This window comes from Hyaena hyaena, unplaced genomic scaffold, assembly GCF_003009895.1.
Source record: "Hyaena hyaena isolate Hyena2069 unplaced genomic scaffold, ASM300989v1 scaffold_345, whole genome shotgun sequence".
Taxonomy (NCBI): Eukaryota; Metazoa; Chordata; class Mammalia; order Carnivora; family Hyaenidae; genus Hyaena; species Hyaena hyaena.
Genome location: NW_024080976.1, coordinates 479,656 through 507,165, shown reverse-complemented (window position 1 = coordinate 507,165; position 27,510 = coordinate 479,656). Strand labels below are relative to the sequence as shown.

Below are 27,510 nucleotides of genomic sequence, written 5' to 3'. Positions count from 1 at the left end.
TGGCCAGATTTCATTGTTTCTCATTGCCATGTAGTATTCCATGGTATAGATAAACCACATCTTCTTGATCCATTCATCTGTTGATGGACACTTAGGCTCTTTCCGTGTTTTAGCTATTGTGGAGAGTGCTGCTATGAACATTGGGGTACACGTGCTCCTATGCCTCAGCATTTCTGTATCCCTTGGGTAAATTCCTAGCAGTGCTATTGCTGGGTCATAGGGGAGTTCTATTGTTAGTTTCCTGAGGAACCTCCACACTGTTTTCCAGAGGGGCTGCACCAGTTTACATTCCCACCAACAGTGTAGGAGGGTGCCCGTTTCTCCACATCCTCGCCAGCATCTAGAGTTCTCTGATTTGCTCATTTTAGCCACTCTGACTGGCGTGAGGTGGTATCTCAGTGTGGTTTTGATTTGTATTTCCCTGATGAGGAGGGATGCTGAGCATCGTCCTTTGGACCCATTTTGAACAGCAAAAATTATCATTTTTCACTCTATTCACATTATAGTTTCATTTCAGAAAAAGGCAGTGTATTTCAAACCGTACCGAAAATTTTTATGCATTTGTATATATGTCGTATTGATAACGTCAGATAATAAACTTTTTAAAAAACACCTTTAAAGATGGTTTCAATTTGTTTAGGGCGTGGACACAGGGTCTAACATCCCTGGTTTCTGACCTGTAAAAGTCTGTAGCGCCCTCCAAGGTGGCAACCAGAAACATTTGCGCAAATTTCCAAAACTCCCACCAGGGGGCGGTACCGCCCCGTTTGAGAAGAGCAAATCTAGCCTGAGATTCTAAAGTGGTTTTTGTATTGGGGTCAGCACTGGAGATAAAAACTTGGTGGTGGTAATGGGAGTGTCCTCTGATGTTAAGTGGTCACTGAACCCCAATATTAAAGTCTGAGTAGGTGTGCAAGGGCACTGAGACACAGACAATCGCAGGAGTATGGGGTGGAGAGAGATTTTCCTAAAATGGTTGCTGGAGAATTGTCAAGGCAGGAGTGATAGAAATTGAGGGTAGTTGAGATGGACCAGGATAAATCACGACGGTCATCTTATGATGTTTGTACTTTATCCTATGAGTGGTAGGAAGCCATTAAATAGTTGAAATAACAACAGACAAACAGCATTCATGGGCCGTCTGCACACGCCAATCCCTATTCTAAGTTCTTTCTGTGTGTTTTTTCCTGGAACCATTAGAACCACTCATGAGCCCAATTGTTTTATCATCTACTGTCCTTTCACCCTTTTCCATGCTGACTCTTGGGAAGCAGCAATGCCTATTTCCTCGCTTTATGTAGGCTTTGTGCATTGGATGCATGTAGGCACTCTACCTGGGGCTCCTGCAAATGGCCACTCAGATTTGGTCAATCAAAGTGCTTAACTCTCCCACCCCCGTGATTGGCTTAGAGGCCATCAGGCAACCCAATCAGAACTAATGACAGGACTCTGACCCCACAGGTGTCCTCCCGCTTAGAACTATTCTCTTTGCTAATATTAAATCCCCTTTCCCTCTCACTACAAAATGGGTGACCACCCACAGGACCATCTGGAACTTCATTCAAGAACCTTCCGTGGCTACTACTGAGCAAACCATTGTGTTCTGTCTGTTCTGCCCAGCACTCAAGATTCCCCACCTAGTCTCTCCCCACCCCAGCCTGTCATTTTCAACCTAACTTTACCCTAGTCTTAGCTTTGCCCTTTGGGTAAAACTTTGGGTCAGACTCTTTTGTTGTTATTGTGGCAGATTGTAGTTTTCAAAGATGGCCATAAGATTTGCTCTTCTTACAGTGTGATTTGACACAATCCACTGAAACATAGGCTCTGTGCACCCCATGCCTTGATCTGGGCAGGTTTATGACTATGGCAGAAATGACACTGTGTGACTTCCAAGACTAGGTCACAAAAGGCCATACAACTTCTTCATTCCCTTAGGACGCTCACACTAAGAACTTGACCACCATGCTATAAAGAGGCCCAAGCATTCCACAGAGAGGAACTTGGACCCCCAGCCCACTGCCTTGGCTGAGCTTCCAGCCAACAGCAAGCACCAAGTTGTCATATGTGTGAGTCCAGCGTCTAGAAAGTGCATCTTCCAGCCTCAAGTTGAGCTGTCCCTGCTCATACAACAGCAGAAACAAGCTGGCCAAGCTGAGCCCTGCCCAAATTGCCAATTTTTAAGCAAAATAAATTACTGCTGTTGTTTTAAGTCACTAAGTTTAGCGGTAGTTTACTTTGCAGTGATAGATAACTGGAGAATTGCTTCTGATGACTCTCACTCATGGTGGCTTTTTTTCTTGTGTGCTTGAGTGATCTTTGAATGTGAACCTATTACTTGATCTTAGTTACTGGGAGTCCTACAAACTTAAATTGGGGAAGCCTTCCTCCAGAGGGGATTCGCTTCTGGTTCCAGTGGTACTTACAGGTGCACAATTAACCTGAGGCGATCTCAGCCCCTCTCAGAGTCTTGGCTGAACTTAAGAGTATCAAGTCCATATGCCCCACCTCTCCAATAGCCCAAAACTTAGCATCTCAATACCAATGCTGTTCTCAGCAATCGCTCTCAGGGCAGCTCCACCTGTCTCAACTGTCCCTCTGCTCTATCCCCTAACAGGTCATGGCTTCTTAAAAAAATTTTTTTTAAATGTTTTTTTATTTCTTTCTGAGAGAGAGAGAGAGACAGCGTGAGCAGGGGAGCTCAGAGGGAGAGGGAGACACAAGAATTGGAAGCAGGCTCCAGGCTCTGAGCTAGCTGTCAACACAGAGCCTGACTCAGGGCTTGAACCCACGAACCATAGGATCATGATCTGAGCCCAAGTCAGACGCTTAACCAACTGAGCCACCTAGGCGCCCCAGGTGATGACTTTTTTGAGGAGGTGATTCTTGGGGACTGTTTCACTTCTTGCAAGATCATAGTGACTCAAGAAGGGGGCAATTTATTTGTACTGCTGCAAGAAGGAATCTCCAGGTCCTGTGTCCAACAAAAATGCCAAAATAAATCCATTAAATCATTCATTCGTGCAACAAAAAGTAAGTCCTGTGCTAATCACTGGGGATAAATTAATGACATAAACAAATATGTTCCCTGTCTTTATGATACTCACAGTCTGGTGAAGAGAGAGATGATTAAGTATTTGCTCAAATAAGAACGAACGTGACAGGGGCGCCTGGGTGGCTTAGTCGGTTAAGCGTCCGACTTTCGCTTGGGTCATGATCTCGCGGTTCGTGGGTTCGAGCCCCGCGTCGGGCTCTGTGCTGACTGTCAGCTCAGAGCCTGGAGCCTGTTTCAGTCTGTGACTCCCTCTCTCTCTGACCCTCCCCTGCTCATGCTGTCTCTATCTCTCTCCTAGAAATAAATAAAAACATTAAAAAAAATTAAAAAAAAAAAAAAAAGAACGAATGTGACAGTAAGTACAAGTAAAATGTGGAATGGTTCAGCTTTCCCTAAGGGCAGGAGCTGCTCCGGGTAGGCCTCCTGAAGTGCTTAAATCCTGAGACCTGAAGACATTTGGGAGTTAATTAGGCAAGTAAGAAAGGGAAGAGTTTTCAGGGAAAAGGAACAGTAAGTGCAAAGGCCCTGCACTGGAGAAAAAGCATGGTGTGTTCAAGGGACAGAAAGGAGTAAAACACGGTGGGAGTGGGGGAGATGTAAGAACTAAGTCAGATAAGTGAAGGGGCCACAGCGTTCTCAGCTGGGTTGAACATAATGCTGGTGACATTCCTAATGCCTGTGAACAATTATATCAGACTCTGTGAGGTTGGGGGCCCAAATGTCAGAATTTAAAAGCTCACCAGATGCTGGAAACAGCAGGTTAATGGATAAACAGGCTGAGGTGTATCCGCACAACAGAGTCAAAAGGAGTAAAACTACTGATAAATGCAACAACTTACATGATCTCAGAGGCATCATGCTAAGTGAAAGACGCCTGCCTCAAAGATCACATACTGTGTGGCTGCATACATTTGACATTCTCAACAACACAAAACTACAGTGAGGGAGGGGTGCCTGGGTGGCTCAGTCGATTAAGCCTCCGACTTCGGCTCAGGTAATGATGTCGTGGTCCATGGGTTCAAGCCCCACATTGGGCTCTGTGTTGACAACTTGGAGCCTGGAGCCTGTTTCAGGTTCTCTGTCTCCCTCTCTCTCTGCCCCTCCCCAGCTCGTGCTCTCTCTCTGTCTCAAAAATAAATAAACATTAAAAAAAATTAAAAACAAAACAAAAACAAAACTATAGTGATGGAAAAGAGATCAGTGGTCATCAGGAGTTATGGGTGGGAGAAGGTGTGGCTGCACTAGGGGATGATGCAACTGTCCTTGCCTTGATTGCAATGGAGAAGGGGGTGAAATGGGTTTATACACGTGTTAAAATTCATTGAACTGTATACTGAAGGGGGGGGGAGTTATTTTTATTGTATGATAATTTTAAAAAATTAAATTCAAACAATCTCCTTAGGTGATCTCAGTGTGTAGTCAATGCTCAGACACTGGTGATGGCCTTGAAGACCATCTGTAGGAGTTTTTTCTTTCTCTTCAGAACCATAGGGAGCAAGGGAGGGACGTCCCTGGGATGGGAACCCCTCAGGAGGATTCAAACATTAAGTCTGGTCTGACGTGGAACACTCATTGGTCTGAAGGCGCCAGAGGGATGAGACATATTTGAACTTGTTTCGTGCATTCGTTCAATAGCTATTTAGCACCTACGTTGTGCTACCTGTGTCTGGAGACTGCAGCTCACTGGGAAACAAAACAAAACAAAAAACAAAACTACTTCCTCCTACCAGGGAAGGAGAAAGGAGTGGTTTAGAGATGGCAAGGGGAAGTCTGGGAAGGGAGTCAGAGCCAGTATCTCTGATCCCCACACTTGGCTAGAGTCTCTGTGCTTGATTCCCGGAACCTGGGGTTCTTATGGAAAAGTTTTTGGGGATCAGAGTGAGGGGACAGTGTTCCTCAGATGCCACACCTGACCAAAGTCTTTGTGCCTTTCACCCTTGGGACCTGGGGTTTCCATGAGGTTTTGAGGGGATATCCCATTACCCATCCATGCAGTGCCCTGTGTATCTCTCCCCTCCTCCCCCTCCACTCTGGGCCCTGCTCATGCTTGAGCCTCTGTCCCTGTCTCAGCCTCCTCCATGGCTTCTAGCCTCAGACCTCCTCTCTTATCTACTCTCCACTGGGCAGCCAGGGGGATCTTTTTTTTTCTTCAGGGAATCTTCTTAGAGACTAAATCTGAGTTCCTCTTCCCCAGCCAGAATCTTCCATGGCTCCCTAGTGTGCTCAAGTTAAAATCGGCTCTTCATAACAAATATTTAAGGTTCCTCACAATCCAGTCCCCAAACACAATTTTGCTCCTGGCTTCTCTCCTCTCTCTACACCTCCCTAAACTCTAGTCCTCTTAATCTCCCAATGGCAGGTATGGGAAGGCTTTGAACCTAGGCGCTCAGCCCATCTCCTACCCTCCTGTTGAGGCTGCTCTGGCAGAAATCTTGAGGAGCCTGGAAGGCCTATTAACATGAAGGTTAAGAGACCAGGCTCGGGGGCTCTGGAGTCAAACTAAACGGTCACTGGTAGGAGACAGGCCTAATAAATTATGGCTCTTGACCAAAACATAGGATTTACAGTAAATACACAGGATAAAGGAACATTAGACGACATCACAAGAGTATAACCAGACAAATACAACATGTGGGGCATTCTATGCGACACACAGCCTGGGCTTTTTTGGAAAGTCAATATTGCTTTTTTAAACAATCATGAGGACTGTACCAAAAATATACCCCAAACACAAAAGAGACATAAGAACCAAAGGCAAAGCATGAACCCGGATTGATTCTGGTTTAAAAATAATAATAACAGGGGCGCCTGGGTGGCTCAGCCGATTAAGCATCCGACTTCGGCTCGGGTCATGATCTCACGGTTTGTGGGTTCGAGCCCCGTGTCGGGCTCTGTGCTGACAGCTCAGAGCCTGGAGCCTGCTTCAGATTCTGTGTCTCCCTCTCTCTCTGACCCCCCTTGTTCACACTGTCTCTCTCTCTCTCTCTCAGAAATAAATAAAACATTTAAAAAAATTTTTTTAAAGATTAAAGGAAGAAAAAACACAGAACCTTTCAAATCTGAGATAGAGCTATGCATGCTGAGATGGAAATGATCTTTCAAAATACATTGCTAAATAAAAAAATTAATGTACAAAGGAATGAGTAATATTTTCTCATTCTTTAATAAATAAAGGAGATATATAGGTGCACTTCTGTGCATAGGATATTCTGTCTTTGCAAGGATACCCTTGCCTTGGAGGAAATTAAGGGGCTGAAATTCAGGAATGGGAGAAAGATTAATTTTTCACTCTGTCCCCTTTTGGATTGTTTTAACTTAAAATATTTTATTTCATTTTTGTTTTTTAATGTTTATTAAGCCTACGCTTGGCCATCATTTGGCTATGTGATTTCAAGCAGGCATCTCCATCTCTCTGAGCCTCTGTTTTTAACACCTGTGGATTAGGGGTGATGCAGTAAAGGATTAATTTTTCCCAGCTCTTGGGAGGTAACCTGTTGGAATAGCCTGCTTGGTAAGAGTGTTTTTGTTTACCTGAGGACATGCAGTGTCAGCTTGACCTCCAGAGGGCCTGGAGACTCAGGTCAGTCATATGGAAGGACAGCTGTGCCTATTTGACTGGCCCCCCTGCCCCCAAAGAGCGTGAATGCCAAGGCTCAAGTGAGAGTCCCTGGCTGCTGTGCTCCAGGCGTGTTGTCACGCATTGTGGCTGGGAGCCTTGAGCGCTGTTTGCTTGGTGGCACTGGGAGAGAACTAGAAAATTGTAGCCTGGGGTTACCTGGACCCCATGGGCCTCCTCCCCTTGCTGTTTTTTTAAACATTTTTAATTAAAAACTTTTTAAAAAAAATTTTAGAGAGAGAGAGCAGGAGAGAGGGGCAGAGAGTGGGGTAAAAAAAAAAAGGATCTCAAGAAGTCTCCATCCTCAGTGAGTAGCCCACTATGGGGCCCGATCCCACCATGAGATCATGACCTGAGCAGAAATCAAGAGTCGGACGCTCAACCGACTGAGCCACCCAGGCACCCTCTTCCCTTTGCTATTTTTAATCTGTATCCTTTCACTGTAAGAAACCATAACTGTGAGTAAAACATCTTTTCTGAGTTCTGCGGATCCTTCTCGCAAATAAGTGGTTTTAGGGATCCCCAAACACAGCAGTGATTAACGGTATATACCTCACTGGGGGCACAGGCACTGATGGAGTTTTGCACACACAGCACCTAAAGATCTCAGCCGGTACTTACTGAGCACAAGTTGTGTACCAGGCTGTGTGCCCACACAAACTCACTGGATCCTCACAACAGCCCCACAAGACCGATACTAGGATTAATGTTTCATTTTTATTTTATTGTGAAACGTATTGTCCATTTAGGAGGATAAAATGCAAATGTATGACATTAAAAAAATACTTATAACAAGAATAACTGTGAGTCATCAGGTTAAGAAAGAACAGCCCCCATGCGCCCCTGCCCAGTTGCAGAGCCTCCCATCCCCCCAGGTAACCACCTGTCTGACTTTTGTGATAATCATTTTATTTACTGTCTTTTGTTTACAGTTTGACCGCATGTATACATATTTCTAACACTGCTATCACTTCCTTTTCCTTGCTTTCAAGTGTGTTGAACAGAAGAATGCAGCATGTCCTGTTTGGTGTCTGGCTTCTTTCACTCACCGTTATGTGTGTGAGATATTTTTTTGGTATCTTTTTTTAAAAGTTTATTTATTTTGAGGGTGGGGAGGGGCAGAGAGAGAGAGGGAGAGAATCCCAAGCAGGTTCCGCACTGTCAGCACAGAGCCCGATGTGGGGCTCGAACCCATGAACCATGAGATCATGACCTGAGCCAAAACCAAGATTTAGACACTCAACAGACTGAGCCCCCTGGGCGCCCCTCTGTGTGTGAGATTTAACCATGTGGTTGTAGGCATAACGAGCCTGTTCTTTTTCATTGCTGTATAGTATTCCATTGTGTGACTAGACCGCAATGTCATTATCCCTCCTCTGATTGACAGAAATCTGGGCAGTTTGCAGCTCTTACAAACAGTGCAACGGTAAATGTTCCTTCCTCTTCATGCTTCCCGATGGCGATTTTCTAGTTCTCTACAATATATACTCAGCATGGCACAGCTGGGTTACAGGTTATGTGCATTTTCAAATTTATTTGAAAGAAAGTAACCCTACAATCTTTCCCATTTGAAGATGAAGCAATTGCAATAAGAGAGGTTAAGTAACTTTCCCAAGATTCCAACACCAAACTGCCTTGAACCCAGAGGTCCTTGCTCCAGAGCTTGAACTTTCACTTAGCACAGTGAGCAGCTAGTAATTGTGAGCTGTTGTGCTGAGGGTGGTTGGGGGCTATTATTGGGGGTTTCCTCTCCTGTCCCCGTTATTCTGAACTCTGTCCCCATCAGTTAATAATTAACTGCCCCCCAAGGAGCCTATGATCCTAAAAGATTTGCCCTTCCCTGGCTACTGCCTGGTTAATCAGTCACTGCCCCTGGCCGGGCAAGGGGCATTTGGGAGACCTCTTTACTTGCTGTCGGAGTGGCTGGGGATTCACGATGCTCCGGACCTGTCGTGTGCTCTGTTCCCAAGCTGGACCCCCCACTGGAGGCTGGCAGCCCCTGAATTTTGATGGTGGGGCTTTTCACCTCAAGGGCACGGGAGAGCTGACCCGAGCCTTGCTGGTGTTACGGCTGTGTGCCTGGCCCCCTCTGGTCACACATGGCCTGGCGGTGAGCAGTGACCCTGGGGACGGGCCTGGGGGGTCCCCAGGGCTGGGCTCTGAGGCCTCGCTCGGTGTCACTCCAGCTCCAGGCCTGGTCTCAGCGACTCCTGGGCTCCCGACTCTCGGGCGCACTTCTCCGAGCATCTGTCTACGGGCAGTTTGTAGCTGGTGAGACAGCAGAGGAGGTGAGGGGCTGCGTCCAGCAGCTCCAGACCCTGGGGCTCCGGCCACTGCTGGCAGTGCCCACTGAGGAGGAGCCCGACTCAGCTGTCAAGACTGGGTGAGTAGGGGCCAGGCCCGGGGAGGTTGGCAGGAAGGGGGTTGGTGGGCTCCAGAAGCTAATGCCTGCTGGCTGGGCAGTGAGGCCTGGTATGAGGGGAACCTCAGTGCTATGCTTCGGTGTGTGGACCTATCACGAGGCCTCCTGGAGACCCCTGGCCCGACTGGGAACATCCTTATGCAGCTGAAGGTGACGGCGCTGACCAGTACTCGGCTCTGTGTAAGGACAGGCAGGATGGGGGGCGGGGGGGAAGGCTGCCTACCAGGCCCTCCTCACCACTCCCCCCACTACCCCATTCCAGAAGGAGCTAACCTCGTGGATCAGAAGACCAGGGGCTTCCTTGGAGCTGAGTGCTGAGAGGCTGGCAGAAGCCATGGACTCTGGGTGGGTAAAGACCTCAGGCTGGGGGAGAGTGGATGGCTGGCAGGGAATGTGGGGGGAGCAGAGTTCTCTGTACTTGGATGTAGCAGCCACCTGTAAGTGGGACTTTCAAACTATGTAGCTACCGCTACTTTCCAGGTTTAGAATAATCAGAATAAGTGTGCTATAGCTCTGGGGTGTGGTTGGAAGGGGTGGAAAAGGGGCATCTGGGGGTCCTGGGGAGGGGCCTGGGGGCTGGGAGTTCTCAGAGGAAGGAGTGAGATAGTAGCTCTTTATCAACTAGAGGAAAGTAATCCGTATTTGGTCAACCAACCCAGCTATGCTATGTGCTGGCTGGTCGGAAGTTATGATTAGGCCAGTGGGGTTTTCATTCATTCATTCATTCATTCATTCATTTCTTCTTATTTGCATATATTATTTTTACCCTCCCTGCCATTGGCATCTGCCTTCGTGATGAACAGAGGCACCTTCCTCCTCCCTGCGCCACATTCTTTCCTTGGCATCCCTAATACCATCACACCTGGCTTTCCTTTTCCGTCTCTGCTGGCTCATTCTCCATCCTTGTTAGGTTCTTCTCTGCCTGTCTCTTAAATATGGACGTTCCCCAAGGCTAGGTCCTGGCTCACTCCTCCTTACTCCTTAATCCCTTCAATGGGGCCTTCTTACCCACCTACAGCCTCAGTTTCCCAACTCTGTACTAATGACATCCACGTTTGTCTCCAGCCCCAGCCTTTCCCCTGAGCCCCTGGACATCCTCCGGACCCCTCACACGCAGCAGGTCCCACCCTGGTGTGAGTGTCCCCCCAGGCTGCCCACCTACCTGTCCCCATCTCAGAGACAACCTTACCATCCTATGTCTCAGATTCGAGTCCCCACCCTCCCCTTTGGTCTCCACAGTACAGTTTAGTTCACAACCATCCTGTTTACTGTCATATCCTCAGCCCCTGGCACCTAGACAAGATATGATAAATGTATGTTAAATACATGGATAAATGAAGCAAGTGATTTTTAAGCAATACATTAATAGCGAAGAGCTTACTGATCACTCACAACGCACCATGCACTGTCCTAAGTGGTTCATATATGTTTGAAGGAAATGTGAGTGGGAATATAGAGTGATGGTTAAGAACTCAGGGTTTGGAGGTGCCTGAGTGGCCCTGTCAGCTTAGCATCCAACTCTTGATTTCAGCTCAGGTCAATATCTCATAGTTCGTGAGATCAAGCCCCAAGTCAGAATCTGTGCCGATAACATGGAGCCTGCTTTGGATTCTCTCTCTCCCTTCCCCTCTGCCCCTCCCCAGCTCACTCTCTCTCTCTCTCTCTCTCTCAAAATAAATAAACTTCAAAAATAAAATAAAGAGAGAACTTAGGGTTTACGGAAGCTGTGTGGCTTTGGACAAGTGGCTTCACCTATCTGTGCCTCACTTTCCCTCTCTGTTAAATGGGGATGATAGTAGTCCCTACTTCAGGGAGGTGAAGATTAAGTGAGTTAAATTCTTGGTGAGGTATGTGAAATAGCACCAGAAACCGAGCAGGACTTCTGTGAGGGGGGCCCTCACATACAGGGAGTTTCACCAGCTACTAACACGCCAAAACTCCCCAAGACTCGGCCCTCAATTCTCTGATTGAGGAAAAGATAACTGGGCAGGTGCCCCAGCTCTTTCTCCTTCTGGAGAGTTTTCTCCACTAAGATGGGGGAGGGGGAGGTTTGCCACGTCCTCACAACCTGATTCTGGGGGAGTTCTGTTCGTGGACCTAGGCCTGCGTCTCCATGTGGACTCTCTTAGATATAATAGAACTAAGTGCCACCTGTTCCTCCTTCTTTAATTCCCAATTTCTTTGGACCCACCTGGGCTCCTTGAGTCACCCGCAGCTCACACTGACCCTCGGAATCTCCATTGCAAGAACGTAAGTGAAGGACAATTATTATGTCCACATTACAGATGCATCAGTTCCCTAGATGTGTTTTGACCACCTACCACGTTCCAGGTGCTGGGCCCCTCCAGGGGTGGAGGAGATGACGACCAAGACAAACTCCCTGTCCTTGCTGGTCAGGGAGGGGCAAGGGACACTCAGTAGTTAAAACCAAAGCCAATATGGAACACGTGTCAGTAAGCATTGTAGGGAAAAAAAGTAAGGCTGAGGAAGGAGAAAGGAAAGCCCCAGATCGGGAGCTGCAAATCTGAACCAGGGAAAACCTCGATGAGAAGGTGACATTGAAACAAGGACCTGGAGGAGAGGTGAGAGCGAAGCACAGGGACATGTAGGGGGAGAGTGTTTCCAATAGAAGGAACGGTCAGAGCAAAGGCCCTGAGGCATGAAGATGTCAGGCTTGTTGCAAAAATAGCAGGGAGGCCAGTGTGCCTGGAGGGCGGTGAGCTTCAGAGGGCTGGAGACAGGAGAGCAGAGGGGCCAGAGGGGTGGAGCCTCGTGGGCGGCAATGAGGCTCTGGCCTTAGATGAGAATACTGAGGTCCTAAGAGACCTGATACAAGGCAACACTTAATGGCACTTACTACGAGCTAGCTACTGTTCTATGCACTTTCGATGTGTTAATTCCTAGTCACCTCACTCACCAACCTTCAGTCTTCTCCCTGGAAAATGGAGCTTCTAATAACTGTCTACTGGGATCAGTGTGAAGACTGTATCAATAAGCTAGTATATGAAGTCACTTATTACAAATTTTTAAAGATTTTTAATGTTTCTTTATTTAAAAATTTGTCAGGTTTTTATTTATTTTTGAGAGAGAGAAGGAGAGAGTGTGAGCAGGGGAGGGGCAGAGAGGGAGACACAGAATCCAAAGCAGGCTCCTGGCTCTGAGCTGTCAGCACGGAGACCAATGCAGGGCTCCAGGCCATGAATGGCAAGATTATGCCCTGAGCCAAAGTTGGACGCTTAACTGACTGAGCCACCCAGGCGCTCCATAATGTTTTTGTTTTTATTTTTAATTTTAGAGAGACAGTGCTAGCAGTGGAGGGGCAGAGAGAGGGAGAGAATCTTTTTTTTTTTTTTAATATTTTTATTTATTTCTAGGAGAGAGAGAGAGAGAGACAGCGTGAGCAGGGGAGGGTCAGAGAGAGAGGGAGATACAGACTCCGAAACAGGCTCCAGGCTCTGAGCTGGCAGTCAGCACAGAGCCCGACGCGGGGCTCGAACCCACGAACCGCGAGATCATGACCTAAGCGAAAGTCAGAGGCTCAACCGACTAAGCCACCCAGGCGCCCCTAGAGAGGGAGAGAATCTTAAGCAGGCTCTGTGCTCAGCACACAACCTGACAAGGGGCTCAATTTCACAATCGAGATCTGAGCCAAAATCAAAAGTCAGACACTTCACTGATTGAGCCACCCAGGCGGCCGGGAAGTCACTTATTAGTATAATGACAACATATATTGAGCGCTTATCATGTGCTGGGCTCCTCCCATTCTTCTATCTAGGCACATCCCACACAGCAACTCATCAGGCAGATGCTGTTATCATCTAATTGTTGAAAAAAATAGACAAAAAATGAGGCCCAGAGAGGTTATACCACTCGTCCAAGGCCACACAGTAAGTGGTGGAACCAGGTTTCAAACCCAGATCCTGGACTCTTGACCACTTTATTCCCCTGAATAAATAGTATCTGTGTGATACAGCTACTTTTCATATTTCTAACAATTTCTAAACAGTTTTCCCTTCTTGGTGGTGGGGGAGAGGAGACATAGGCCCTAGAAGGATCCAGTAACCTGAGCCATTCTCACGTCCCCTGCTGCTCCCCTAGGACTTTCAGGTCTCCTGCCTCAATGCCGAGCAAAACCGGCATCTCCAGGCCTCGCTGAGCCGCTTGCAGCGGGTAGTACAGGTAACACCTGCCGTGGCGACTCCACGACACCTGCTGGGCACCCCAGGCCTGACCCCTGTCTCTCTCACCCTCAGAGGCCTGACGCCGGTCTCTCTCACCCTCAGCATGCCCGGGCCCGGCAGGTGAGGCTCCTGGTGGACGCCGAGTACACCTTCCTGAACCCTGCGCTCTCTCTGCTGGTGGATGCCCTGGCCTTGCGCTGGAACGGCCCCAGCGAAGGCGGGCCCTGGGTGTGGAACACTTACCAGGCCTATCTGAAGGTATGTGGTGCGCTCTGGGGGACTGCGGGTTGGGGTCCTGGGGTCCTGACCCGAAGCTGCCCCGGGTGCTCTGCCAGGACACACATGAACGGCTGAGGCTGGCCGCTGAGGCCGCCGACAGGGCTGGCCTGGCCTTCGGAGTGAAGTTGGTACGAGGGGCGTATCTGGACAAGGAGAGACAGATGGCTCGGCACCAAGGGACAGAAGACCCCACTCAGCCTGACTATGAGGCTACCAATCAGAGGTAGGACTGGGCCAGACAGGCCTCTGAGATAAATAATATCTAACCTCTCATCAGAGCGCAGTACATGATGCTGACCATCCTGTGTCCATACATTACTTCCTCTCTCTGGTTTAGGACATCGTCCCTTGTCACCCTGAATAGGAGCCTCCTCTTTGGGCTCCCTGCTTCCCCACCTTTTCTCTCCCGCCTCCCCCAACTCCCCAGTCTGTTCCCTACAGGCAGCCAGAGGGAGCCTATTAATATCGAAGTCAAATCCTGTCCCTCCTCAGTTAAAAACCCTTCCCTGGCTCCCATTGCACCTCAATAAACCCTAAATCCTTATCGCAGCCCACAGTCGCCACACGGTCTGATCTTGTTGCCTCTCTAACTTCTCTTTCTCCCACTCTGCTCCTCACTCACAGCACTCCAGCCTCACTGGCCTCCTCCATGACCCCCAGGGCCTTTGGGCTTCCTGTTCCCACCGCCTAGAGCATTCTCCCTCCACACAGCTGCATGGCTCAAGCCCTCACCTCCTTAGGTCTTTACTTACTGGTACCTTCTCAGGGGACCTTCCCTACCCCACCCCCGTCAAAAACTAGAACACCCACACCTACTCTCTTCCTGAATTTATTTTTCTCTTTAGCACTTACTTACTGACATCTGAGGTTCTATACACTTTGTATTCAATTGCACACTGTCTGCCTCCCCCTCTAGAGTGTGAGCTGGGGCAGGGGGGAGGGGAGCGGGGTTTCTGATTTGTTCATTGCTGAACGCCCAGTGCTTAGAGTCATGCCTTCTACATGGCAGCTGCTCAGTACAGATCTGATGAAAACATAAATAAACAACCCCAAGCAGTAGGTACTATTATTTTTATCCCCACTTCAGAGGGAGGAACCCAGGCACACAGAGTTGGAATCACTTACCCAAGGTCACATAGTTAGCAAGGGGCAGGGCCACGTTTTGAACCCAACAGGCTGGCCCTCGACCCTGCATTCTTAGTCACCTCAAATCACCGTGTGCTGGGGGCAAAAGGAAGGAGGAAATTGTTCCTTTACCACATACTTTCTGATCACCTGATTCAGATCAGGACCTGTGCTGGACCCTGGTCCCAGTATCAACCAAGGTGGTCCCCGGGTCCCATCCTCGTAGAGCTTATAAAGTCTACTACCATTTCACATTGGGTCCAGGAGAGGTTTCTAGAGGCATAGGGACTGACCCAAGCTTACAGGGCACGTGGTCGAGCCATGGCTGGAACCAAGATTTGCCTCCATGGCCTGTGAGGGCTCCTATGTACGGTTGTGCCCCACAGGCTTACTCACTGGAACTATTATTATTTCTTTTTGCTAAGATTTAATTCACATACCATAAAATTCACCACTTTAAAGTGTACAATTTAGTGGCTTTTAGTATATTCACAAGGTTGTGCAACCATCACCACTAATTCTAGAACATTTTATCACCCCCGTATCTCATAGCAGTCACTCCCCCTCCCTCTAATCTCTCTGTCTCCATGGATTTGCATATTCTGGACATTTCCTATCAACGGAGTCACAGAATATATGGCTTTTTGTGCCCAGCCTCTTTCACTTAGCGTAACGTTTTCAGGGTTCAACCATGTTGTTGGATGAATCAGTACTTCATTCCCTCTTATGTCCAAATAACTTTCCAATGTATGGATGTACCACACTTCGGCCACTCGTCAGCTGACGGACATTTGGGTCGCTTCCACTTTGGGCTTTTGTGACTAGTGCTGCTATGAACATTCCTGTGCACATTTTGGTGCAAATACACACTTCCAGTTCGCCTGAAAGCTCCATCCTCCAGGAGTGGAATCGCTGGGTTATAACTTTTTGATGAACTGCCAGATGGTTTTCCAAAGCTGCTGCACCATTTTCACGCTATATATTCTGAATAAATAATAAATTTATGTGACTTAAAATCAAAATGATAGGAAAATGAATACACTGACACATCTCACTTCCACCCAGCCCCGTCTCATTTTGGAGGCTCCTTGCCCTCTGCAGGTAACCACTTTTGTTAGTTTCTTACACATTTCCTAAATTCCTTGATTCATAAATAGGCAAACACAAAGATTTTTATGTGTCTATGTACAAAAGGCATCATGCCTGCACATCGTTCCCTGCTTTTCCATTCAACTGCTTATTTTAAAGGAAGAATAGTCTAGTGATAATAAGCCCAGGCTCTGGAGCATCAGACAGCCTGGCTTCAAATCCCAGCCCAGACACTTCTAGCTGTGTGACCTGGGGGCAAGCTTCACTCTTCCCCTCTGTAAAATGGAAATAACCAGAATGTCTACCTCATGGAGCTGACCTGAGAGTCAGAAGAGTGAATGTATGCGTGTCAGGCAGGACCCCAGAGGAAACCGAATTCCAAGCAAAGGACTTTAACTAAAAGAAACGTAGTAAAACGCACTCTCTTATAGAGTGTGGGCGAGATTAGGGGAAGTCACAAGGAATACTGAGGAAGCCCGGAACCCATAACAGTGTGAAGCTGTTAGGGCCCCTGTGCTATAGCTGAGGAAGAGGGGCCACCCTAGAGATGTCACCACCCACAGAGCAGACAGGATGGGTTAGGGAGGGGGCTGAGGGGTGAAATACCCTAGGCTCGCTCTCCTCCCACCTTCTGATCTCCTGCCCATTACCCCACGGGTGATACAGGACATAAATGTCAGCTTCCTGGGTAGGGGGCGGAGCAGGTCAGAGAACAGATCTGGGGGCCAATGGAGAATAACTAGCCTAGTACATGAAGTCCTTACGGTAGCCCTTGGCCTGCAGCAGCTGGGAAAGCATTTGCCACTCATCTTACCTGTCCATATCAGTGCCCAAGAGTGTCCTCCTCCCTTTCCGCGGCTGCCGGGCCCTCCACTCTCCATTGTGTGCCATCACTCATTTCCGCCAGTCTCCACTTACAGACAGCTGGGTTATTACTACTCGTGTTCTGTAGACAATGCTGCGGTGAATGACCTTAAGTAAATGTCATCTTGTGCACGTGATGTGGCCCTCTGCTGTGAGACTGCCATTGTGCCAGGGGCTTTATGACACCCTCATCTTACTCCATCCTCAACAGTGCTGTTAGGTGAACTTGAATTATTACAGGAGAGGAAAAAGACTCAGAGAAGGGCTAACCCTTGCACCTGGCGCAGGTAGAATGGAGATACTTTTTGACAGTGGAGTCCTTGCCCTTAGGCACCCCACCTCCCAAGGGCAGGAACCCTTAGTCCCTGGGGCCTGACCCTTAGTCACTGGGTGCCAGAGGCTGAACAGAACATCTCCCTTCAGCTACAGCCGCTGTCTGGAGCTGATGCTGAGCCATGTGTCCCACCGTGGTCCCATGTGCCAGCTCATGGTGGCTTCCCACAATGAGGAATCTGTTCGCCAGGCAACCAAGCGGTATGTAAGGGAATGGAAATAGGTCCCCCAAGAGGGCCCCCTTCCTTCCTCTCCCTTACTCACATGCCAGGGTGGACAGAGGGGTGGTGGAGGCAGACTGGGGGAGGAACGGTGAGCGGCTAGTAGGCCCACAGGGATTCTGGGGAGGCTATTCAGACTAAACAAGACATTGTTCCTTATTTGCTGGGGCACTGGGAGGTCCGAGGGTTTCCAGGAAAGGAGCTGGGACTCACTGGAGAGCCTTCCAGGGGCTTGAGGGCAATGGTTATCTATCATTGAGTTTGGAAGTACTTCAATATTTTAATAACTGGGACAGCCACAGGAATGCATAATGACTGAGTATCAGCTCTGGATCCAGCCACTGTCTGGATTGACGATGTGGCCTTTTGTTGTAGCATGTGGGAGCTGGGCATTCCTCTGGATGGGCCTGTCTGTTTTGGACAACTTCTAGGGATGTGTGACCATGTCTCCTTGGCACTGGGTATGTGAATGGCCCATTCTCCCGTACCCCCACACCATGCCCCACCCAGCCCTAGCCCTCACTCCCTCCCAGCCAGATCCCTTCTCCCATTCCCAGCCAAGGCCTGGCCAGGCTCCCATCCAGAGCCTGCAGCCGGCCCAGCCACCAGACCCTTCCGGACACATCTGTTGTTCCCATTACCCACAGGCCTTGCATGCCTATCTCTGAGCCAGCTGTCTGTTGGTTTTGCTGGTTCTTGATCACAATGTCTTGTTTCCTGTGTGCTTTGTCTTCCCTGTGTTGCTGCCCTGGGTCTGAGACCAGAAGATTTATGTTTTCTTCTGCAGGCACCAAGGGGTACAAAACCACTTTACCCTAAGTTCAGAGCTTGAGGTTTCTTGAAGCATCTCAGTGATGCAAATTTGAGCTACAGATATGTGAAAGGTCTAATCCATGGCCTCAGTCTCTCAGAGATGGGTTTCTGTTTTCTGCTGTGCTCCACTTACAGTCCAGGCCATCATTCCCTGTGAGTGGGGGGAAGGCGGGAGGTTGACTCCGGTTAGCTCTTATTCTGAGGGTGCAGCTTAATTTGAGGAAGTTCCCCCTTACCACTCTCACCCTGGGTCAGGCTCTGGGCCTCGATCTCTGCATCCCCTGGACTCGGCAAAGTCATCAAATAGCAGCTCACTTTTGCCTTCAGGGTGGAAGGGCTTCCTGTGCATCCCTCCCTTCCGGCTCTCGCTTTCTCTTAATTTTGGATTAGTAAGTTCCTTACTCTTTTGACAGTATTTTAATAACTTTAAGAAGATTTTCTAAATGGTTACTGCAGGATTTCTAGGTTTTTCAGTGGGAAGTTCTGTCCAACTCACCTAGTCTGCCATGTTCTCTGAAATGAAAGTTTCTGTTCCAGATGGGGTCTCACCCCAAACAGGCGCTCATACCTTGCCAACACTCTCCCCACAGGACAGGCCGGCTATGCCGTGTATAAGTCCATCCCTTATGGTTCCCTGGAGGAGGTGATCCCCTACCTGATCCGGAGGGCCCAGGAGAACCGGAGTGTGCTGCAGGGTGCCCGCAGGGAACAGAAGCTGCTCAGCCAAGAACTTCGCCGGAGGCTGCTGGGGCGGGGCCTGAGGGTTCCCCATTAGCACGCCCAGGGGTCCTGTGGTTAATAAAGATCCTGAGCTATTGCCCAGGCTGCTGCCCTGCACTGAAGCTGCCTCCTTGGGGAAGGACTAACCTTGACCTCAGTCAGCCCATGCCAGGGAGACCTTTAGCTGATCCTGGAGCACAGCAAAGGCATTGATCAAAGGCTAATGATGCCTCCCCCTAACCCTGAGGCAGCCTATCCTGCCATGGGCCTGGGATCGGCTCTACTCAGCCAGTCAGTGCCTGATGTGGGAAGTTTCTTCACTCCGGTGGATGGCCAGATAAAGAGCAGACTTTGAGGCACTGCATCAAGAGGCTGGGAGGGACAGAGGGAAGAGGCAAACCACTCATTCACTTCATAAGCATTTACTGCGGCTCCTTCTGAGCTATGCCCTGAGGTGAACAGGCTGAGGACACAACAGTGCAGAAGATAACCCTGCAGCCCCTGCCTCACAGAGCCTAGTCAGTAGTTAGTGGTAGACACACCTGTCTTCAGACAATGACAGCCTGGTGATCAAGAGGACACCTGGTGATCAGGAGGACTTCCCAGAGAATTCAGAAGACTAACCAAGTGAATGCTAAGAGCATTCAAAAGCAAGGGCATATGCATAGACAGAAAAGTGTGGAACGGACTGGGGAGTGGGGAGACCGGGATGGAGTGGTAGGCACGCCAGATGATGCCATCTTTGATGCCAGACTTCGGGCCTTGGACTCTGTCCCAGGGGCGTCAGGATGCCCTGGGGGAGTCAGGACAGTTTCAAGTAAGGGAATGGCAGAGTCAGGACTGGCTTAATAAGATTCCCCTGGTGCCATGGAGAGGGTGGACCACAGTGAGGACACAGGCTACGAGCCGCAGGGAAGCTGGGGTAAGAGGTCCCTGCAGGCAGCTGGAGCATGGCAGGGCTGTGACAAACTGCGAGGGGGCTGGCTGGTGGGAAGGACACTCAGGGGGTTGAGTGGGTGGGGCCTCGGCGGATAGGTTGGATGGGAAGGAGACACTGTAGGGCAAGGCCCAGGGGTCTGGCTTGAAGGGGGGGTGGAGGGGCTGAGATGGGGACTGGGGAAGAAATGCAGTTTTGGGGAGACACTGCGGCAAGTGTGGGACCCAGTGGATGTGAGGGTCCCAGGGGATTTTCAGGGGGCGGTGTCCAGGTTTGGCACAAAGAGGCTGGGGCAGGGAAAGGGAGGAAACAGCCCATGGGGATGGTAAGAAGCGTAGGAAGAAGCCAGCCAAGGACAGGGATGGGGAAGAGCCCACCTCCTCAAACAAGTTCTGGAGCAGGCGTAATCATGGAGTAACGTTAAGCACAGCCCACAGCTGTGGGGTGAACATTGTTTTTTCTTTTCTCGAGTGACGTGGGCTGGAGAAGGACCTCTCCGGGGTGGGAGGCTACTGCGCAAGCGCAAACGTGGCTCGAAGGGGCACTGATGCGCGTGCGCCGCTGCTTCCCGCCCAGCCGCCAGAGCTAGTGTGCATGGGTCACGTGGCAGTCACATAGTCATCCCTGTGGGAGCCCAACGGTAGGTGCCAACCCACTCCTGGGCTGGGGCCTAGGCCCCGAAACCTTCCTAGAGCTTACTGGGCCCCCACTCTCCACCAGACCCCGCCCCCAGGCCGCCCACTCCCTCCTTCCCAGGCCTTTTTCAGACTCTGGCTCCCAGCCCACAGGCACAGGCCTCAGGTCCCCTCCTTCCTCAGTCCCTTCCCCTAGCCCGGAGGCCCCACCCCAGCACCCAGAGGCTTCCTAGAACCTCAGTCCATGCCCCCAGCCCTCAGACCCTCTCCTAGCCCGCAGACCCTGCCCTCCCTCCAACCCCCTCCCATAGCCTGGAGGTCCTGCCCCTTCTCAGGTCCCAATCCTCAGGCCCCTCTTCCTCCAGACCCTTTTCCTAAACCCCTGGACTCTTTTCCTAGGCCCAGAAGATATCCCTGGAGTCCTTACACCTCCCTGAGATGTAAGTGGCGCTCAGACTCCCTTGGGCCCCAGACCCCGAGCCCACCCCTTTCTCACTGCCCGCCAGGCCTGCCAGCCGGCTGTTTTTATTGCCCCCAGAAGTCCCATCTTCACTTTCTCCTGCCTTCATGAGACCCCTAGGTGACCCCTGCCCAGGAGCTGATTGAGTCCGGAGCTCACAGATGCCCTCCCTGCGCTCTCCATTCCCCGTGGAGCGGGCCTCTGTTAGGGATCCAGAAGCCCAGGTGGGACAGCTGCATCGCCTGGCTGTGGCTGGGGGCCCCTGCCGGGGCCTCACCCGGCTCCTGCGCAGAGGTGAGGGTCTGGCTCTGGGTCATTTCAAGTGGCATCTATTATGGGAATTTAAGAGAATGGTGAGGATGAAGTAGATACATTGAAAAGGATGGCTTTTTGGATGGGGTGATACTTCTCCCACAGTATAAAAGTCGGTCATGCAAAAGCCTGGGGGAAGGGCACTTCAGAAGGGTGGAATAGCCACTGCAAAGGCCTAAAAAGTCCAACCAGACTGGGTATGTGTAAGTAGCCTTGGAGCAAGGGGACTCAGGGAGAGGGCTGAAGCTATGAGGCAGCAGGTGCAGACAGGAAGGGGCCTCAAAAGTAGTGTGTGAATTTTGTTAGATTTTGTTCTTTGTGTGAACACTGTTCTTTGTGAGATCACTGGAGTTGTAGGCAGGCAATGAGCATCTAATTTACAATTTCCACTTTTTTCATTAGTTTTTATAAGTTGATTGTGTATCTGGCTACTACTTTCTGAACTTAATTGTTGTAATTTTTGGCTCTTTTTACATTCTTTTGTTACCTGGAGACGGTGACAGTTTGGTCCAGCCCTTTAAACTTGAATTCTGTTTTTTGTCATGTGAGGTGTTGGCCAGAATCCCCAAACTTTGTTGTGGGTGGATATCTTTCCTTCTTGATATTAAAGGGAATTAATCTGTATTTCTGCATTAAGTATTGTGCTTGCTCTTGGGTTTTGGTTTATAATTTTTATAAAGTGAGGAAGTTCCCATCTATTCATAGTTTTTGAGATATTCCCCTCACCCCCAGTCATAAGTAGGTATTGAATTTTATCAGGTGCTTTTTCTGTACCTACTGAGTCAAATGTGATTTCTGTTCTTTAATCCATGAATGTCTTTTCCTACATTGATTTTGTTATTTTGAATCATCCTTGATTTTGGGGACTAAATCTATTGGATAATCTCTTTTCCTTTATTTAGGGGGTTTGCATATATAATCAAAAATGGAATTGCAATCTACTTTCATTTTTGGCTCTGGAAGTTCATCTGGTCTTGGAATTCAGGTCTTCCTAGTTTCATAAAAGGAGGCTTGCCCTCATTTTCTCTTATTTTGTTTTTGGATCAACTTGTGTAAGATTACCTGTACGTGAAATGAAATGATTACCGATGATCATCTATATCATTGGTTTGTGAACATCCTTTAAGAAGATCCTTCTGGGACCGAGACAAATGCAGAAACCCAGTTAGGATGCCATTGTGGATACAGTAAATGTGATACTCAGAGGTTCCTAAAGGACCACATTTGGAGGGATTTTGTGACAGAGGCCAAGCTGGTTTGGACCAAGTGCATGAATGTGCTCGCTTCGGCAGCACATATACTAAAATTGGACCAAGTGCGTGACTGATTTTAGTCAGATCTGCCAAGGACATAGGAGTGCAGGGGCAAAGACAGCGCATTTGCCCTCAGTAGGGATAGGGGCTAGGGCCTAGAGGAAGAAGGGTGAGTCCAGGGTAGCTGGGAGTGGTGGGTGAGTGGGCTTCAGGTGAGGTAGTTCCCTGTAGGCAGGAAGCCACAGCAAGGATAATGGGTGTGGAGAGGAGGGGTCCGCAGGGGGAGCTGAGCAGGATGATGGGGGGAAGGGATTGGCCTAGGTGGGGAGGTGCAGAGGAGGCTGCTGCTCGGATTCAGTTCTTAGAAGCAGTATTCAAAAATAAACCTGAGAGATTTCCTGATAAAATCCAAAGAGTCTGCTTTTCTTGAAGAATTGGATGCTGGCCACATGGGACGCGTATGCATACACTGAATTAGAGCTGGGTAGAGGCTGCCTGCCCTGCACCGTGCACAAGGCTCCTGTGAGCCGGACTCCCTGCGAAGTCCACTTCCCCTGGCCCCTGGGCACCTTGGTGTGATTTTGCCACTTCTGGGATGGCCGATGGGTGTCAGCAGGGCAGGTAGATGTCACTCCTTGTGGCAACTCTGTGGACTTACTAATAGTGAGCACTGTGTTGAGGCGGACTCTGAGGCAGAGTCCCCAGTGACTGGAGGGTGGGGGTTCCAGGACAGACAGATGGAACCTGGAGTCGAGGGTCACCCGATCAAGGAGGGACTGTGGGGACTGGGAAGTGGCAAAGGTGTTGCAGAGCAGCCCTCAGGACCTCTGCCTCTGGAGTAGAGGCCAGGGACGGTCCTAAGTCTCGCTGCCCCTCAGTTGTCCAGGTGGATGGTGAGAACTCTGCTGGGCAGACGGGGCTCTTCCTTTCGGCGCTGCTGGGCCACAGCTCTGCCGTGCAGCTCCTGCTCACCTTTGGCGCCAACCCCAACCAGTGAGTGGACGGACGGCGGTGCCCCCACGCCCCCAGGTCTCTGAGTCAGAGTCCCAGAGAGCCTGAGAACCAGGGCTTTCTTCTCTCTCCCTCAGGACCCTCCCACCCCCTGAGATCTCCCCCTTGTTCTCTGCATTAACCCCTTCTTGTCCTCCAGTGACTATCCCCACTCTCCCGGTACCTCCCATGCTCACAGTGGTGCTCTCACCTCTCGAAGACTCCACCGTGTCCCCAAGTGACCCCTCCTGTTCTGATATCCACTTGCCATGTTCCTTTCATCCCTCAGTGCTCCCATCCTGCCACCTCTCGACCCTCTTCTGCCCTTTTCCTGATCCGTTTCTTTCCTCATCATTCTGCAGCCGCTGCCTCGACGGCAGCACGCCTGTGCACGCAGGCGCCTTCTCCGGCCGCAGCCCGGTGATGCTGCACCTGCTGCAGGCGGGGGGTGACCTGCGTCTACGTGACCAGCGGGGTCGCACGCCTCGGGACTGGGCAGAGCAGAGTGATGCCAGGCAGAGACGGGAGGTGAGCGGTGGCCCAGGTGGGGTGGGGGCATATAGAGCCAGCACCCGCACCTGCTTCAGCGCACCCGCCCCCCCGCCCCCCCCCGCCAGGTGCTGGAGCTGCTGGAGCTGTGCCGAGCCCGCATGGCAGCGCTGGTCCTGGGTGGTGAGTGGGCAGCCAGTGCGTCCCTGGGCCGGCCACAGGCCAGCTCCGCACACCGCCTGTGTGGCTCCCTGTCGTTGCTGCGGCGGCTGCGTGCAGGCAGGTAACTATCCACACATGAAACCTATTCACCCACCACGCCCCAGCTACCCTGGACTCACCCCTGCACTTCCCTTTGCCCCCAGGGCACCGAGGCAGGAGCAGATCAGAAGACCCCCCCAAATCCCAGCCTTGGGGTTTGGCCAGGTAAGCGGGAGAGGTGGGGGGAGCAGGGGCCACCACTGTCCATTTCTCGCCTCATAGTCCCACTCCCCATCCCCAGCTGAGCAGCCTGTGGCCACTGGGGCTGGTAACAGGCATACCCCTCGCGGATCCCAAGGAGCTGCTGCCAGCCCAGGGCGAGCCCGACCGCACCTACGAGAGCAGCTCCCACACCCTCATGGCCAAGTGAGAGCTAGCCCCCACCCCCACCCGTGCGTCACTGTCCAGCAGAGCTCTGGGAAGTGTCCAGCTTTCCTCCTTCCCTCACAGGGAAAGCCCCCTTGTCTCAGACCTGCCCTCTTACCCGCTCCGCATTCTCTAGCCTCCTGTGGAGGGGCCACCCTGTGACAGCTCGGCAGCTGAAGGTACCTGGAACTCAGCCTGATGTGCTGTTGGCCGACCTTCAGCACTGCAGGTAGCCCCCCCACCCCCAGCCCTGCCCTCAGGCTAGCCCTGTCCCCTGCCTGCCCCTCCTACTCAAGTGTTTCACAAACAGGAGGCCAGGGAGTGTATGGCAGCTGCCACCATTACAGTCTTCACCTCCGGGCCAGCACCTGGCACACAGCCCTCCTGCTGGAGTGACTCCCCCCACCCCCGACCGTGAAGTGGCTCCCCGTTCTGTGTGCTGTGCGTTACAGGCCTCAGGGAGGTGGCTGGGTGTAGGCAGGGAACCACAGGTGGGGTGTGAACTGGGTGCTGGCCCTGCGAGCCACGTCTCAGTTTCTTCTCTGTCTGGCGGCTGGCGCAGATTGTCAACCCCTGGCACGTGGTGAGCTGTGCCCGGGAGCAGCCCCGGCCGTGCAGGTTGGGGCCTCCTTGTGAGTGGCCTGCTCTCCTCCCGCCCAGCACCCTGCACCACCCCAACGTGTTGCTGCTGATGGCGCTGAGCCCCTCGGCGGACCTGTCAGGGCTGTGCCTTCTCTTCGAACCTGTGTGGCTGGGCTCCCTGCATATGGTGCTTCACCCGCAGGGACTGAGTCACGGAGGGCCCCGCACTGTGCCGGGCCTGCCGCCCGGCCACCTGCTGCTGCAGGTGCTGGAGGCCCTGCTGTTCCTGCAGGCCCGCTGGCGCGCTCACGGCGGCCTGAGTTCTCACGCTGTGCAGCTGGTACGGCCAGGCCTGGCCAAGGTGGGCAGTCTGGAGCATGGGCGCCCACTGCGCCAACACCAGCTGCGGCCCGGGTGAGTGCCTGCCTCACCTGCCCGCCTCTGTGTCCCTGTCCAGTGGCCCCTGGTTCACCAGGCCCGTTGGTCTCCACAGGCCACAGCAGGGCTCCCCCTGGGGAGGCCCAGGCCCGGGGCTGCCCCCACCTCCTGAACTGTACCCGTGGCTGCCACTTGAGCTCATCTGTGGGGACGGGCCTGCGGCCACCTCAGATCTCTACAGCTTCTGCATTCTGGCCCAGGAGGTCTTCACTGGTCAGTGAGTGATCCTACACCCTGCCCCGCTAAGGCACCTCTCTTGTTCGGGTCCCCCAGTCATGCTTCCTCACAGGAGAGCTGCCCTGGGCTGGGCGAAAGGGGCCTGAGGTGAAAGCTAAGCTGGAGGCAGGTGAGAGCCCAGCCCTGGATCCCCTGGTACCGACTCCCTATCAGGCCCTGGTTCAGGCCGGGCTGGGCCTAGGGCCTGCTGACCGCCGGGGCAGCCTGCAGAGTACTCGCTACCTGCTGCGGGAGGCCATGGCCCAGGTACAGGACAGGTTGGCAGGGTGGGCGGTAGCTGTTGGAACCTTAGGCTGGACCCACGTCCCACACTCAGCCTCCTTTCCACAGGACTCGGCTCCTGCGGTGAGCTCCCGGAAGCATTGGACCACACTGCACCCTTCTGCCCAGGGTTCCCCACCCGGTGAGATGGCAGGGAGGGGGTGGGGGCAGGGGGTGAGCTCAGCTCTGCTCTCCCCCTTCCAACCAGCCGGTCTGTCCCCCCAGAGACACTGTACTGTGAGGTGGCTCCCAGAGCCAAGACTACATGCAGGCCTGTGCCCCCCGTGATGCCCCCAGGACCCTCCCCATGCCAGGTAGGAGCCAGAGCAGGGGCATGGAGGCCCACGGGAGCTGTGGGGCACCTGGGCAGGCCCCGCCAGCTCGCTGCCATTGCTGTCCGCAGGCCCTGGAGACTCCTGAGATCACAGGCCACAGCAGAGTCCAGAGGACCACAGCCTGGGACTCAGGCAGCAGCTTGACACTAGGCAGTCTGAGTCCCAGCCCCGGCCCCTCCCCAGGCTCCAGCCCCGCAGCCAGGGTCAGCCTGCGCCGCTGCCTGGAGCCCGGCTCAACAGTACGGACACCCCCAGAGTCCTCTGCAACCATCCATTTGTTAATTTGTTACCCCTCACCCCAGTTGTCACCAGCCCCAGTTCCCCTGGCTGCCTCTCCTTTGACCACGGACTCACAGGACCGCCCAACTGTCCTCTCACTCGCCTCCCCCCCCCCCCCCCCCCCCCCCCCCCCCCCCCCCCCCCCCCCCCCCCCCCCCCCCCCCCCCCCCGCCCAACCCTACTTCCCCCAGGGCCCTGCCCTGCTCCAGCCTTCAGGACTCAGAGTCCCTTCTGAGGACACAGGGCTCTGTGGAGCAGTTTGAGAGGAGGCCCTCAGCCACGATGCAAGCCCTGCAGGGGCTGTGGTGTCATACACACAGGGCTGCCCCGCTGGGCCCCCCCACTCTCTGAGCCCACCCCCTGCCTACTGACCCACAGGGAGGCCTCCCACACCCTGGAGGCTGCTGGCAGGGAAGGCCAGGAGGGCCGGTGAAGCAGAGGACCCTAGCCTATTCCCTGCCCATGTCACCCTCCTAGGCCCCTCCTGAGCTCCATGGCCCCTGGGTGGCAGCTCCAGCCTTTTCCCCTGCAGGTGCCCCGTCCTGAGCTGATCAAAGGAGGGCTCTTCTCCAGCCTGCAGAAGTGAGAAATGGGCCCTGCTGGGGGCCCCTGGGACCCCTTCCTCATCCCCGGGGCAACCCTGGCTCCACCCCTGTCCCACTGCTCCCCAGGACGGACCTGCTGGAGGAAGTCCTAGCAGAGCTGCAAGGTGGACGCCGACTCAGAGGCGATCCCAGCCTCGACCCCACGCCTGACACAGACTCTTAGGGTGCCCGTGACTGCCTCCCTGCAGCTGTCACCGCCCAGAGCCTCTCAGGAATGACTCCCCACTCAGCACGTGCTGAAATGATAAAGTGATAAAGCAGCCTATCTGTCTCTGCCTCTTTGTTCACTGTGTCTGGCCCCAGTATGACGCGAGCAGCCACGTTTTCACTGTTTTTATTAATTTTGTCAGATGGT

General features: G+C 52.0%; 2 protein-coding genes across 7 annotated transcripts; both read left to right on the top strand.

Annotated features, from left to right (window-relative positions):
* The first annotated feature begins 8,574 nt into the window (after window positions 1-8,574).
* On the top strand, window positions 8,575-18,832 carry PRODH2 (proline dehydrogenase 2). Its single transcript, XM_039249658.1, has 10 exons — window positions 8,575-8,778; window positions 8,855-9,051; window positions 9,132-9,270; window positions 9,353-9,439; window positions 13,189-13,269; window positions 13,374-13,529; window positions 13,607-13,773; window positions 17,052-17,162; window positions 17,558-17,643; window positions 18,586-18,832. Exons 1-10 carry the CDS (start codon window positions 8,605-8,607, stop codon window positions 18,768-18,770), a joined length of 1,383 nt encoding a protein of 460 aa, XP_039105589.1. The 5' UTR covers window positions 8,575-8,604; the 3' UTR covers window positions 18,771-18,832.
* A 1,018-nt stretch (window positions 18,833-19,850) lies between these two features.
* On the top strand, window positions 19,851-27,418 carry LOC120243463 (inactive serine/threonine-protein kinase TEX14-like). 6 transcript variants are annotated; one of them, XM_039249590.1, is made up of 16 exons: window positions 19,852-20,292; window positions 20,868-21,041; window positions 23,191-23,305; window positions 23,665-23,830; window positions 23,920-24,074; window positions 24,157-24,217; window positions 24,294-24,418; window positions 24,555-24,647; window positions 25,079-25,414; window positions 25,494-25,651; window positions 25,728-25,921; window positions 26,006-26,078; window positions 26,162-26,250; window positions 26,340-26,510; window positions 27,083-27,132; window positions 27,222-27,418. In XM_039249590.1, exons 2-16 carry the CDS (start codon window positions 20,909-20,911, stop codon window positions 27,316-27,318), a joined length of 2,016 nt encoding a protein of 671 aa, XP_039105521.1. In that variant the 5' UTR covers window positions 19,852-20,292; window positions 20,868-20,908; the 3' UTR covers window positions 27,319-27,418. The 6 variants fall into 6 exon arrangements, with proteins under 6 accessions (XP_039105522.1, XP_039105521.1, XP_039105520.1 ...); XM_039249589.1 differs by having other exon boundaries at window positions 20,860-21,041; XM_039249592.1 differs by lacking the exon at window positions 19,852-20,292 and adding an exon at window positions 22,745-22,933 and having other exon boundaries at window positions 20,978-21,041.
* Window positions 27,419-27,510: the final 92 nt, after the last annotated feature.